We start from the raw sequence: 13,294 nt of genomic DNA on the forward strand, positions 1-13,294 counted from the left end.
TGGAAGTCATGATCCTGAGGGAACCAAGACAAATAGTAGAACTACAGCAATCCTAGACTCAAGAAGAGTCGATTCTGGCTTCTTTCAAGGTCTGTTTGGAAAGGTCACAGGTAAAACTGCCATAGAAGTTACAGGAGCCCAGGAAAGCTGAATCACCAAGGACAGAACGAGGAACAATCCAAAGCCTAAGACATGGAGTGACTGTGACAGAAACCAGTATGGCTGTATAGGAAATATCCAGTTCCACAGCTTGATCTGAACTCTCTGCTCTGACCAAAGGAGGAGGACAAATCACCTTCAGAGGATCCTTCCAACCTAAATAAGTCTATTATTCAGTATTATGCAGACTACTAAACATACAAATGTGTGTGCCTGCTATCTTTTCCTACGAAGTTTAATATGCAGTTGGAAATTAACATCTCATGCTGAGTTCAACATCGACTGTGGAATTTTTTAAAGGGACAAATCAAAAAAGTGTTTAAAAAAAATTGTTCATGGGCACAATAGTTCAAAGCTTCTAACATTATATTCACTGCCTGTATGGAAAAATTTTGCAATTGAGCAATTGAGTTCCTCTATGGAGCATCACAGACAGATGAGCAATAACGATATGAACTAAGAAAACACAAAGGAATTGTGTATTTCTTTCTACTTCATTGTAGTACTGGCTCCTTTATCAGCTCTGTGGATAGAGACAAAGCGACAGGACACTCACAGGATGGAACAAGAGTCGATTTTTGTTAACAACAGCTTCTTAAAGATTACCCCAAAACTATCTCTACTTAGTATTAAGGTATCTATAGTTAAAAAATCCAAATCAACCTGGCATTTTTAAAACTTTCAGACGCAGGTGCAAGTAGGGATTAAGAATTTCTGAAATTATTTACACAACCACCCCTTTTGATATTACAACTCTCTCATTTTCATGAAAATCTTTGACGTCAAATGTGCTAAAACACACAGGTTTGGCCACTATAACATTTTCTTGGAAGCATGTTCCACTTCAACTTTATACCTGGGATTTATAGTGTATTATTTAAGGCTCTTGTCTACATACCATTAGACTTTTTATATTCCACAACTCAGGACCTAGTAATGGCATGGCCAGGCTAGATGGTTGTAATTTTTCTGCTCCAACTTCTCCTTACACATGATTACAAAATGCAACTATTACATTACAGAACAATTTACTTGCCTGTAATCTGGTGATGTTTTGACTGGCGAGCTTCAACTCTTCCGTAAGCGATTCCTTGGACTTCTCTGCCAGAGAAAGTCTTTTGGCAAGTGCTCGACACTACCAAGAACAGGATAGGGAGGGTAGAAGGAACAAAAGTCAGTTCCAGAGTATTGCCTTGTGGCATCCTTAAGTGGTTGCTTAGGACTTTTCCATCTTTCTGTGATACTTGGATTTCAAGAAACTCAGTCAGAGCTTGTGCACATTTTTAAATGCAGAGGTAATGGACGAGTTCGCATTAAATGTTTAATTTTTTCAGAGCTATCATATTGCAAATCCTCTAAATATTGTATTTTTCACATAGCTGCTACAAAACTTTTCATAAGTAAAAAGCAATATAAACAACTCACTTCACACAAAGCTCAAATACTGCAGAAAAGATGGTTCCTCCATACTATGTCATCTTCCATTAAAAAAATATATTTAAGAGGCTTTTCTCTGTTAACCTGGAGCTTTGGTGTATTCCACATCATTTATTACACAAATCAAAACAGCCACTACTTTCAAGAAAAGTTCTCTCATGACTTGAAATGAAAACATAGATACAATTGTTAGGGATAGAATTTTTCCCTTTTCTTTCTGTGGAATTTTCCCCATTGTTATGCTAAGTATTTGTGGCTACACCCTAGCTCAGTTAGCTAGGGTAACAGTTTGTCCAGCAGCGGGGTGGGAAGAGAGGGAACACTGGAAAAGGAGAGGTGGGGCAGGGGCTTGCTCTCTCCCTCTCTCCTGGAGTCGGAGGAAGACGGCCGGTGCTGCTACCTACCACCCTGCCCGCAATCCCAATGCCGGGAGCCACGTTTTCCCGCTGTCAGACATCACACTGCTGCCTTTCCACTTCATCCTACTACCTCCGGGCACTCTGCCGAGCACCACGACCGACACCGTGAGGGGGGAGTCGCTCCTCCACCCCTCTGACACCTGGGCCGCTGCCGCCATCACCCAGCCCCTTCAGCTGCTCGGGCCCTGCCGTGCCCACAGCACCGGTAACTGAGGGCAGAGACACGGAGTCTGCAGCCAAAAAGGACTGGAACTGAGTTATACTGTTCTGTTTTGTTGTCAGTTTTTATAGCTGGTGTTGTTTCTGCTGTTTGCCTTGTTAGATATATTAGTAAAGAACTGTTATTCCTACCTCCCATATCTTTTGCCTGAAAGCCCCTGATTCCAACACTACAATAACTGGAAGGGAGGGGGTTGCACTCTCCATCTCAGGGAAGGGGCTCTTGCCTTTTCTTAGCAAATACCTGTCTTTCAAACCAAGACAGCAATGAATCATCTTGATCATTCTTGCAGCATAACTTATGCCTAAGAGCGAATTTTCTCAGGACAGCTGTTTCCATCACTTCATAATACACTCAAATATTTCTGAATGACATCAGCGTCACTATAAAATTAAGTCAAAACTTCCTTGGTAAGTAAAGCCAGCTGCTTCAGCTTATGTGAACAAACCTATATATGACACACATTATACTTCTTAATACAGCCAAGACAAGGCTACCAAAGGATTTATTAAACATAAAAAGTTCTCTTACAGTATCTGTTTTTATGCATGCTAGACCACAATCAAAAAATATTCAGGGAACAGATTTTTATAAAACATTATGCTCCATATATTGAAACTCACTATCATAGCACCTGCCTGTGGGAAGTTCAAAAAGAGATTTACTGTCATTGCCTGCATGCTCACCTCAGCATGGAAATGCACTGATTTGCTGTCAGCAAGCTGCAGGTGAGAGGTCAGCTCTGCTATCCTGGCCATGTAGTGAGTTTTTATCAGGTCTTCACGAGACTCAACATCTGGAACCTGGCAAACACATTTAAGCAGACAACATTTATGTTTAGTAGATTGAATACCTGAATCACAACATTGCCTCTATACAGACTTTTTCTTCTTTCCTTCTGAGCCCTGGCTGCTCTATCAAAAAGTGTCTAATTCCCCAAACATAACAGACAAATTACAGCAGGCCATACTGCAATTTGTCACCCTGATGGGAACTCTTAATGTCAGATTTCCTTACAGGACAAAGAGCTGACTGAAGAGGTAAGAATTTAACTTGCTTTAATATATCAAGGATCTGATGAAGATGAAAATCTACTGCAGAAGTGAACAGTTTTCACCTACATGAAAACTTACTGTCTCTTCACAACAAGGAATTCCTTCACCTAATTGTATTTCAGAAGTATACAAATGTCATAATTATTACTAATGCTGCATGTTCCAGAAGTTTCTTTAGACATTAGAAATTTAAAAAGAAAAAATAAAGCCCAACAACTCAGTAGTTTACAGACTTACTCACTGGAGTCAGCTTTCACATGATTTGTCATTGCCTTCAAGTTCAGCACTATGCAGAAGCCTTTAAGAACTTGTATCAGTTATCATCTAGCCCCCTACCCCCCTCTAATCACACTTTCAGAAGACAAGGAGGAGTGAACTAAACCACGCATCAGTTCCCTGTGGTATCAGAAAAGGGAAAGCAGCAAATCCTACTCTCTGAAGTTCCTGCTGGAGCAAGTGTTACATTATAGAAGGGCAAAATAAAGAGTTGACATTTAGTCCAAGGGCTGGTTCAAGGCTTGTTTCAGTGTGACCTCTGCTTTGTATCCCAGGCACTGCAGCCAGAGTCTTTTATGCAGCTTGAGCCCTTCCTCGAGGGTTAAGAATTGAGGCCTGGAATGCATTTTGGGCTACTGAGGCACAGACAGACCAGTGCCTTCCTCAAATTACAGAGAGCAGACCCTGACTCCAGTTCACACTGCTCCAAAATGCTTACATGGGCCAAATAACAGTTCTCTAGCAGAAGAAGAAAATTAAGGAACACATGGAATTCAGAAATTTGACCATTTAGTATATAAAGACTACACAGTCAACTTGTGCCATTATACAGGAGTATTCTTGGTAATTAGACGTGTGGAATAAGTTTAGCAGAATCAGAATTGAAGTATCTAACAGATGGACTTTAATAATGTTTAAAACAGATTACCTTTTCATTATCAGTAGTTACAGTCAACATTCCAATCTAGAACAAGGAAGAAAATACAATTAATAACTGCAGAAGAATAGGTACCATAGCTGCATTTTGGTTTTAGTCATAGAAGGATTTTGAATTTAAACAATCTTGCAATCGTTCAAACTGAAATAGAATTTAAGTACTTCCACCTGTAACATAAACAAGAGTGGTTACATGAGTGCCTTGAAAAGAATTAAACCTGACACCAACTCTCAAAAATATATCTTCTCTCTTATGAGGTACACAGGGAAAAAGCAATAAAAGCAACAAGATGCAGCTGGGCTCGTATGGTTATGTAACTGCTTGATCATATGAAACTAATTCAGAGTCACGTTAGCACACTGAAACATTATTTGTCATGTTTAAGAGGAAGGAAAGTCAACCTGGATTTCCTAAATACCTTCCAAATTCCTTCCTCTCCCCTCTGACTAGTAAGTACTGACAAAACTCTACAGGGGCAGTGTAAGCCAGTACCTGGTTTCATGAAAGGATATCTTCACAGAGAGTAAAAGGGGCTTTTCCCCCCTTGATCTCAACAAGACTAGAGATTTATATTTATGGGGAATAGTCATACAATATATTGACCTGTGAGTAACATGCTCCTCAAATTCCCAAGGATTCAAGTAGAGGATCAAAAACTTAAGATGCCAGTTTACTTCAAAACTGGGGATTTCAGAACAATCCACTCGTTATTTTTATCTTGGAGCAGGAAAGTAGGAAAAACAAAAATAGACAAAACAAAAACAGAAAAAAAAATCACCAAAAAGCCTAAAAAAACCCCACAAATCAAACAAAAAAAAAAGAGAGAATTCTATTGAATGCTGAGTAGATTTATTATTTCTTACAGATGACATTCCTGTTAATACCACTATGCCACTTCAGAAGTGGAATTCAGAGGAAAGGCCAATTCATTTTAAATATGTGTAGTAAACAGGAAAAAGCCATTTACCAACATAGAAGAGCAAGGAAAGAATGCATGCTACATCCAAAAGCAATTGTTGAACCCAAACTGACCCTAATAAGTCTTCAAACCCATTTAGAAACACTACCTACCTACTTCCATTTGCTTTAATATACCTAGAGATGAACAAAAGTGATGGAAACACAGGCCCAACCTGAGATACACAACACTTGCAAAGTTTTCTAACTACAGACAAACCAGTAGGTTAAGCACCTATTATTTCCCCCTCAGTTACACAAGAACAGAACTACAAGAATACCTTCACAATACTAAAGACAGCAAACAAAGTCTCCAAATCCAAGAAGTGCCAAATTCTGCAGAAAGAATTTGCAAGCAGCTTTGCAAATACAAGGACCCCAAGAGTGAATGCTTTTCAATACAGTCAAAAGGCTTTCCTTTTCAGTGTTCCACTGATCAAACAGCACTGCTACTAAAGAAAGTGGATTTTTCTCTATTGAAGGGATAGGTCACTTACCAGACTAGTGCTCTTAATAGGTTCCTTCAGACTCTTTTCTGTGGTTTCCTTCTTTTGTTCTGCTATATTTGGCAAAACTGAACGTTCTTGGATAGTTTCAGTTAAATGTCCACTAAGAGAGTTCTTCAGTTTTTGGTTTTCTTTCTCTAGCTTTATTTTAGCTAGTTGGGCCTCCAACATCCAGTGTTCCTTTTCTTGTTCAAGTTTTGCAATTTTCTCCAAACTCTGCTGGACCTTTAGGAGGTAAAGTTTACAGTCCAGGTTACTGAACCCAGGGAGGAAAAAAACCACACACAGGAAATGTTTGAGGACAGTATTATTTCAAACCCTTACATAAGTGAGCTAACAAAGTGTAGCAGGTAAACAACCACTGTTTTGAGCTGCGTGTTTAGCTGTGGCTCTTTGTCCAAAATGGCCACACAATTTAATTAGTTTGAAGCATGCACAGCTCATAAAACTGGTAACATTGTACTAGGTGAAACACTAAAGCAGGGGAGAATCTTATAAAAACTTGAAAGATGTGTATCTGACACTATCACTACCTTTTCCTACACTAGAAAGACAAACTGTCCCTTTCCAGCTGCCCCACCTCACACAGACAGAACCACCCACTTTGTCCAGCTAAGAAAACAACTATGAACAGAACACATCCAATCACTGCACATTTCTGCTGAAATTCATTTCCCTCCTACTAATATACTTAGAGTATTGGCGGCTACAAAAAAACAAATAATTGAAGTGTTTGCTTCTGTAACAGTTTAATAACAATGTGTCAAGCACAGGCTGAGTATACAAGCTAATAAGTAAGGGTCAGTATTAATAAGTTACTCTCATTCATATGAGGCAATGGATAAACTGTTTAGGTCTTTTAAACACCATGTTACCCACCCTGCTTCAGAAAAAAATAATATATATATGCATAATGAAAGATAGAAACTCCAATCTATTACCCTAACTGAAAAGAAAAATCCCTGCTCTTAATCAGTGCTAATAATTCCTGCATAGTCCAAAAGAGGACTCAAATCAGTACACAACACTAAAAATTAATCCTTCAGTATGTCTTATTCCTGTCTTTATTTTGCATTTATTTTAATTATTAAAGATTACCTGACTTCTTGTATTTCCAAATGAAGGTATCAATGGCATAATCCTGGCTCCTATATCTATCTACACATACATTCTACAGACAACCCAGCCTGACAAGGGTTTTACTTTCAAAACTCTACAAGACATCTACAGTCTAATTTTAAGGTTCAGCATATTTATTCATACCTATAAATGACCACACACATAAATGTGGAGACGTTGATACAAGTTTACCTTTACAAACTACACTAACATGTATGTTAGTACAACATATACCACAATACCTGTTGTGCAAGACCTTCCCTGCTTTCTGTAGAACTCAGGAGAACTCTGCGATTGGCTAAAGCCTCTTCATAAGGCACTGAATCTGCACAAGGCTGCAGAAGAATCAAAAAACCCCTCTCAAAACATGTTACACACTAGATCAGAACAGGTATTCTACTTCTATTTTCTTAATACTTTCCTTTAGTGTTACTACTTTACTTTAGTGTTGGAGTGTGTAAAACAGAAGCCTCTCTGAGTCCCTCAGACAGAAATCAGAATGTAGGGATTGAATTAAAACCCTTGGAGAAATTAAAGTCTATTAAGCCACACAGACATGAAGCAGAAGTGTAAGCTTTAGTTTTAAGTGAGTAGAAATATTATTATGTCACATAGATATGAAGCAGAAGTTTACCTTTTAAGTAAGTGAGAATATGCTTTAAGTGCCTTAAGAGAGTAAAAAGCCCTAAAAAGTAGTGCCAAATTTAGGCCACAGTAAAAGTTCAAAACCTTAGCCCCAGACATAATGCAAACATAGTAAAAACATTTCTTACATTTTTTAGACAGAACAGATAGAACCATTTGCATGAATAGATAGAACTATATGTGTCATTTATGTGTAAGAATTAACACTACTTTCATACTATAGAGATATAATTCTAATAGGTTTAGAAGGAATATTTTTGGTTCATGCTTCTAGCTCATTGGATTATTTACAAATAAAAATCCCCTGTATTGAGGTGGAAAAGGCATCCTCTACCATCATCATCATCACCACCACCACATATAGAAGAAGAAGAGGAAGAACAAGAGGAGAAGAACAGAAGAAGAAACACCAGGGAGCTGCTACCTTTGCTCAGGACTCTGTACCAGGGAGCTGCTGCTCCTGTCTCTGTCCAGGACTCTATGCTAGAAAGCTTTAACACAGACTTTGATAATCTGGACTCTGCCTTTGAGACTGATGTGCTTCTACAATAAACAATTGTACAGCAACAAACAACTGCTCTTGTTTCTTTGAAGACCTAAACCCATGAAAATCTCGACATTTTAGTAAAGGGAAAACCCCATGTTCCAAGTGCTTACTGGGCAGTAGGTAAAATCAGTTTGAGCTCTCCAGAAATAATGCCCCAAAAGATACAGTTGATTAAAAAGTGCTCAGAAAACTCCAAGTGTTAATTAATGATCAGAGGCATCTAAGATCCTCTTTACGGACATTGCAATAAGTGATTTAGTAACAACTGCTAAGCTTAATTGTTAATTTTAATGGAGGCAACAGGGAGATGTGACAGCATTCAACCCTTTGGTTCAGCACATTTTCTCCAGGATACTTCCTTTTTTTTTTCCCCTATGTCTTCCAGTGAATGCAACTCTAAGAATATGGTTTCATTTGCTCCATATTCCTGGTGAATACAGGAGGAAATATAAATAAGCAGCCACCTCCTTCTCCTTGGAGTCTTGGCACAGAAATAATTAGTGGAAATGGGTAATGGCAGAATTGCCACATACCCTCAGTTGTAAGGGCAATTACACTGTCTCAAGTTTTCAGTAGCATTACTGCACTGAGGGGTCCATTTCCTCAGCCAAAACCTGTCATATTCAGAGAGTCTCTTCCATTCTAAACACTGCAAATCCTTAGTTTGTATTCTCCCTGGCACAACCAACTATCAAGAGAACCGGGTGCTCTCTGTGCAAGCATGCTGGCTGAACAAACCTTCTTCAAGGACTTGACATAAGCAGCTGCCTTCTTCTTGTACTGCAGCATGCACTCAGCTGAGAGAGGGCTGATAAACTCTGCTCCTCCCTTGGGGCCATAGCTCAACGAGGTGGTGAAGTGATCCAAGTTGTTGCTAAAGAACGAGGCCATCTAGACACATCAAGAGAAATGGCTTTTAGAATTTAGTTGGCCAGAAAGAGCCATTCGAGCAATCAGTCTTTCAAAAGACAAGTATTTAGTGAAACTGGACTTCTTAACAAGACTTTGAAACAAGCTACAGGCTCCATGTAACTTAAACCTTCCTGAAACAAAGCATCCTCTTCACAGTATCTACTTTTATCACTCACTCAGTTGTTTTTAACTCATAGCCTGAAGATAACACAAGAATCAACCTGTCACTACAGATTATTAATATCAGAGGCACACAAAGATTTTCTAAATCATTCAGCTAAGTTTAGTTTTCTTTCTTAAAAATCTGCACAAGTGAAGGCACTGTTTGAAACAAAAATAGCCATTACCTTGCCCGCTCCATTTGTTAAAGCAGCAACAGAGGATAAAATACAGTCATTTGTAGTTATGAGTTTCTGTGTGGCAGTTGGAACTTCCTGTTCTAAAGAAGCTTTCTGACTATAATGCTTGGAAATATCTGGAAAATGAAAAGCACATTTATGGCAAATTAAGAATACAAAACTTTTTGAAAGTCACGCACAAAAGCATCTTAACCTAAATATATTAATTTCAACAACACCAAAATTTAAAAAGAATCAAGTATTTATCATGCAAGAACATTCTCAATGTGGCCCAATTAAAAGAAAAAGTAGTTGCCTGACAAGTGAACAATGTGCACCAATTTTAAAAGGGAGTACTATTGCTATGGAGAAATCCCAGCTCATCACCACCACAAACTGTAATCTGAAGTAATCTTAAGAAGTTCAAAGTTAGTTGTGATTGAGAAAGAAGAGAGAAATCAAACATTCTGGAGTTTGAGTGTGAGATTTTAAGAAGAATATTTCTGTTGATAGCTAATGAATTCTACTGACAGGCTTCTTCATTACTTCTATTTTCTGCATTACCTTTAAAGTGTAAGTTGGATTGACTTTACATTATAGTGACCATACTAAGAGGTAGAAAGCATTTTAAACTTATCTATGCTACAACTCTTGGTTTAGGGTCTCATTGTGTGTAAAATCTTTAGTATCTCCTCTTTTTTCTTTAAAACAAGGACTCTACAAAGTAGGGCCATATTTTGCTATTTTGGGAAAAAACCCAATTTTGCTTAAAATTATGAAAATTTAATGTTTAAACAGATGACTAGTAAAAGTTCAGTTCGTCTCTATGGATTATTTCTTTATTTATTAGTTCTTAGCTTGTAAAGGTAAAACAAACCAGATTTATCACATTCAGCACTGTTAGAGAGAAAGTGCACATTTGCTATGCTAAACAAGAAAGAAGCAAAGCTGAAACAAGACAACATTCCCAACTATCACCTTTTAAAATGTCATGGAATCCATGAAGACTTGCAGCAATGTTTGTAAACACAAAGTTGTAATTTGTCCTAAGGAGTCCTTCTGGTCTTGTACCTAAGAGTAACACATAGGAAGGAAAAGAAAACCACAACACTAAGATTTGACCATGAATTAAAAAAAGTTAGCTTTGAAAATAATTCAGTTTCCACCTACTAGACCCATTTGTATGGAGTATGCATTGGAATAGATTCTTTTACTTAAATTTCCCCTTCAATATCAAATATACATAATCCAATTTTGTCAGAGCAGGCAGGTTAAAGACTTTCAAGTTCCCTAATTTTTATTCAGATTTCATAAATATCAATTGTTTTGGTCTCAAAAAGATATGAAGTATCTTTTCATATCATACATATGCTATGAAAATACAAAATAGACATACATACAGAAAGATATGTTCACAGCTGTAAGAAACATCATCTAGGCCTTTCTAAAGAGTGAAGACTGAAATATCTTGAAGCTATACAATAACCATTTCCTACTGCTATTTACAGGATGCATTTGGAGATAGTTCCCCACACACATACACACAAAGGTTTTACCTCATTTTATGAGGCTATACCTCATTACCATGACAGTTGTAATAATCTTACGAAGATGAGGGGCTGGAAGTGATAATTAGTAATAAAATGTAGTTTATTAATAATTTCATAATTAAGAGGTGACAAAAGGCACACTGTCAATCATACTATAAAAACCCACAGAAAACCAGTCACAGGGTAACCAACCAAGACACTTACTTGGTAAGGCCAGAAGACTGACGTACGTGTGTAGCTTCTCAAAGACTGCAGTCAACCTTTTCATGTCTCTGTGCAGCTCCATATTTCTAGCTCTTAAAGCAGCTGTGCAAAGAGAAGACTCACACTCTTCTTCCAAACTAGGAATATATGAATTATTTTTTTAAAAGCAAGCAATTGTCTTAAAAAAAACAAGTTCATGAGTTTTGGAGCACATATGTGTTCTCTACCTCCCCAGTCCAAAGCAACAGCAGACCAGGAATTTATTTTAGACAGGCTAACATAGCAGAGGCACTTAGTAATGCATGAAAATTACTGTGTGCATCTCCACTCCTAGGTGTTTCTGTCACAAGCCAGGAATGACTTATTCTCACAGCAAGGAACTGATTGCAGCAATTTAAGTTTGAAGACTTTTCCCTCTACTACATAAATTCTTTTTTGCTTCCTAAGGAGCATGTGAACAGGTATAACGGAGGCATAAATCAAGGTTTTTCTTCTTCCTTAGTCCAAACCCTCTCTTAAAGTAGTTCTTTACACCTAAAATTCACCTCCCTTCAATCAACTCAGGAACAAAGATTTTCACAGCAGAAGGGATGCACAACTGACCAAGTTTTACTATAGTGCTACATTTACTGAATGATGAATTACCCTCAGGGAGGCTCAAGGCATTAACAGTTTCAGTATATCACACATTAATAGTACCAACGCTATTGAATAACACTAAGAAACATTAGTGAAAGCTTCGTTATTTTTAAAGTCTCATCTGCGAGGGAGGGTGTGTGTGAAGGGGCTTTAAAATACATGTTTTTAGTCCTAATACCTCAAAAAGCCATGCCTAATCTCAAGGTTTAGAAAATAACATGCAAAAAAAAAAATAGTTCAGCCTTTTAAGACGGAGCAGAGGCCAGAGTGTTTTAAGGTTTGACTTAATATTTGAGTTTTAGGTGCTGACAATGCTGCATGACTGACACAGTGCCTTTAAATTTGATCTACCAAATGAAAGGTACCTTTTTAACTGATAAGGAAGAATCTTTCTTAAAAAGCCTAAGTAGGAAGCTAAATGTTCTGAGAAGGCCTTCAATTTCACAGTCGTTTCCTGAAAGGAAAAACAACAGGTAAGTGTTTTTGCTCTGCAAAAATGTTTTTGGATACTAAAAGGAGGAAATCTTACCAGGACTGTCACAGTATCCTCCGTGATGCTCTCAAACAAGTGCAGCATTCCTTCCTCCAGAGGGCGAACATAGGAAGCGTTTTCATGGAGATACTGTGAGAACTGAGGACAGAGAGGTTTTGAAATGGCGCTTGCTGACAGCTCGTGTGAACTCTGCCAAGGTAACAACTGAACGGAACATTTTGGCAAAGCCTCTGTCCCCCTTAACAATGCCTAAGATGTCATTAATGAGATACAACAGTCCAGTGATATACAGCAACCTCTTGCATAGGGCAAAAACACACGTTGAAGGAAAGTGAGAAGTACTGGAAGTCCAGGCAAAACCACACTTAGGGCTTTACCACAGCATTCTGTCTCATTTTAACTGCCATGCACAGCACATCAAATCCTCGCTTTTTAGGTTTAAATATTCTTGCATTCCTTTCTCAGCTCCATCCAATTAAGGCTAGATCCACGCACCATTTAGCGACCAGAATAAACTATCCCACCTTCCTCCCAAAAGTTGTTTGCCTCCCAGTCTTGTCCATCAGCACAAACATTTGCAGAGCTGTGCTGTGCAAAGTACTGAAGAACTAAACCCAAGTCAATATGAGAGCAAGATATGTGTCTGTATCTGTGTCCAGTCCAGTTTTCAACACAAGTCAAAGCATACTTTTGCTAATGCAAAGCATGGAACTCCAACTGATCACAGGAGAACTCTTACTTCGAAAACTATGATGGCTTTCAGCAATAATGAAATTTTAGCCTCATGGACCTGCCTGACTTTGCTAAAAATTTCTTAATTAAATCCTATAGTTAATTTTTCCTTCAAAAAAGCAGACCTGAGAACATAAGGTGTACTCTTACATACAACCAAAATGTAACAACACCATCAGCTTTCCATTTTGGTACCTCAGTATCATAAAAAGCTTCTTCCACAAATTAACACAGATAGTCAAAAAGCAATCCTGGTTTTTATTTTACCCCACAGAAAGCTACCTTCACCTTTGATTATTTACACCACAAGAGCAGCTAAAGATCCCAGGCAAACAGAGTGCAAGAGATTTTAATTGTTCCTTATATTATTACAGCTCTGTAACACAGTGTTTACAAGAAGAGTGAGATGCTAAGCTCTGACCCATGCA

General features: G+C 38.1%; 1 protein-coding gene across 2 annotated transcripts in view; it reads right to left on the reverse strand.

Annotated features, from left to right (window-relative positions):
- Positions 1-13,294, reverse strand: part of PPP1R21 (protein phosphatase 1 regulatory subunit 21) — a 34,651-nt gene that overhangs the window by 4,042 nt on the left and 17,315 nt on the right. The window contains exons 10-20 of one of the 2 annotated variants that reach the window (XM_014877443.2): positions 12,171-12,272; positions 12,007-12,095; positions 11,003-11,139; positions 10,227-10,319; positions 9,258-9,385; positions 8,737-8,889; positions 7,049-7,141; positions 5,679-5,912; positions 4,216-4,251; positions 2,922-3,038; positions 1,196-1,294 (exon numbers count right to left, since the gene is read on the reverse strand). In XM_014877443.2, the coding sequence (XP_014732929.1) occupies positions 1,196-1,294; positions 2,922-3,038; positions 4,216-4,251; positions 5,679-5,912; positions 7,049-7,141; positions 8,737-8,889; positions 9,258-9,385; positions 10,227-10,319; positions 11,003-11,139; positions 12,007-12,095; positions 12,171-12,272 (1,281 nt within the window). Of the gene's footprint in view, positions 1-1,011; positions 1,295-2,921; positions 3,039-4,215; positions 4,252-5,678; positions 5,913-7,048; positions 7,142-8,736; positions 8,890-9,257; positions 9,386-10,226; positions 10,320-11,002; positions 11,140-12,006; positions 12,096-12,170; positions 12,273-13,294 lie in introns of those variants that run through there. The other variant, XM_088161039.1, reaches the window with a different exon arrangement.

This window comes from Sturnus vulgaris, chromosome 3, assembly GCF_052056855.1.
Source record: "Sturnus vulgaris isolate bStuVul1 chromosome 3, bStuVul1.hap1, whole genome shotgun sequence".
NCBI lineage: Eukaryota > Metazoa > Chordata > Aves > Passeriformes > Sturnidae > Sturnus > Sturnus vulgaris.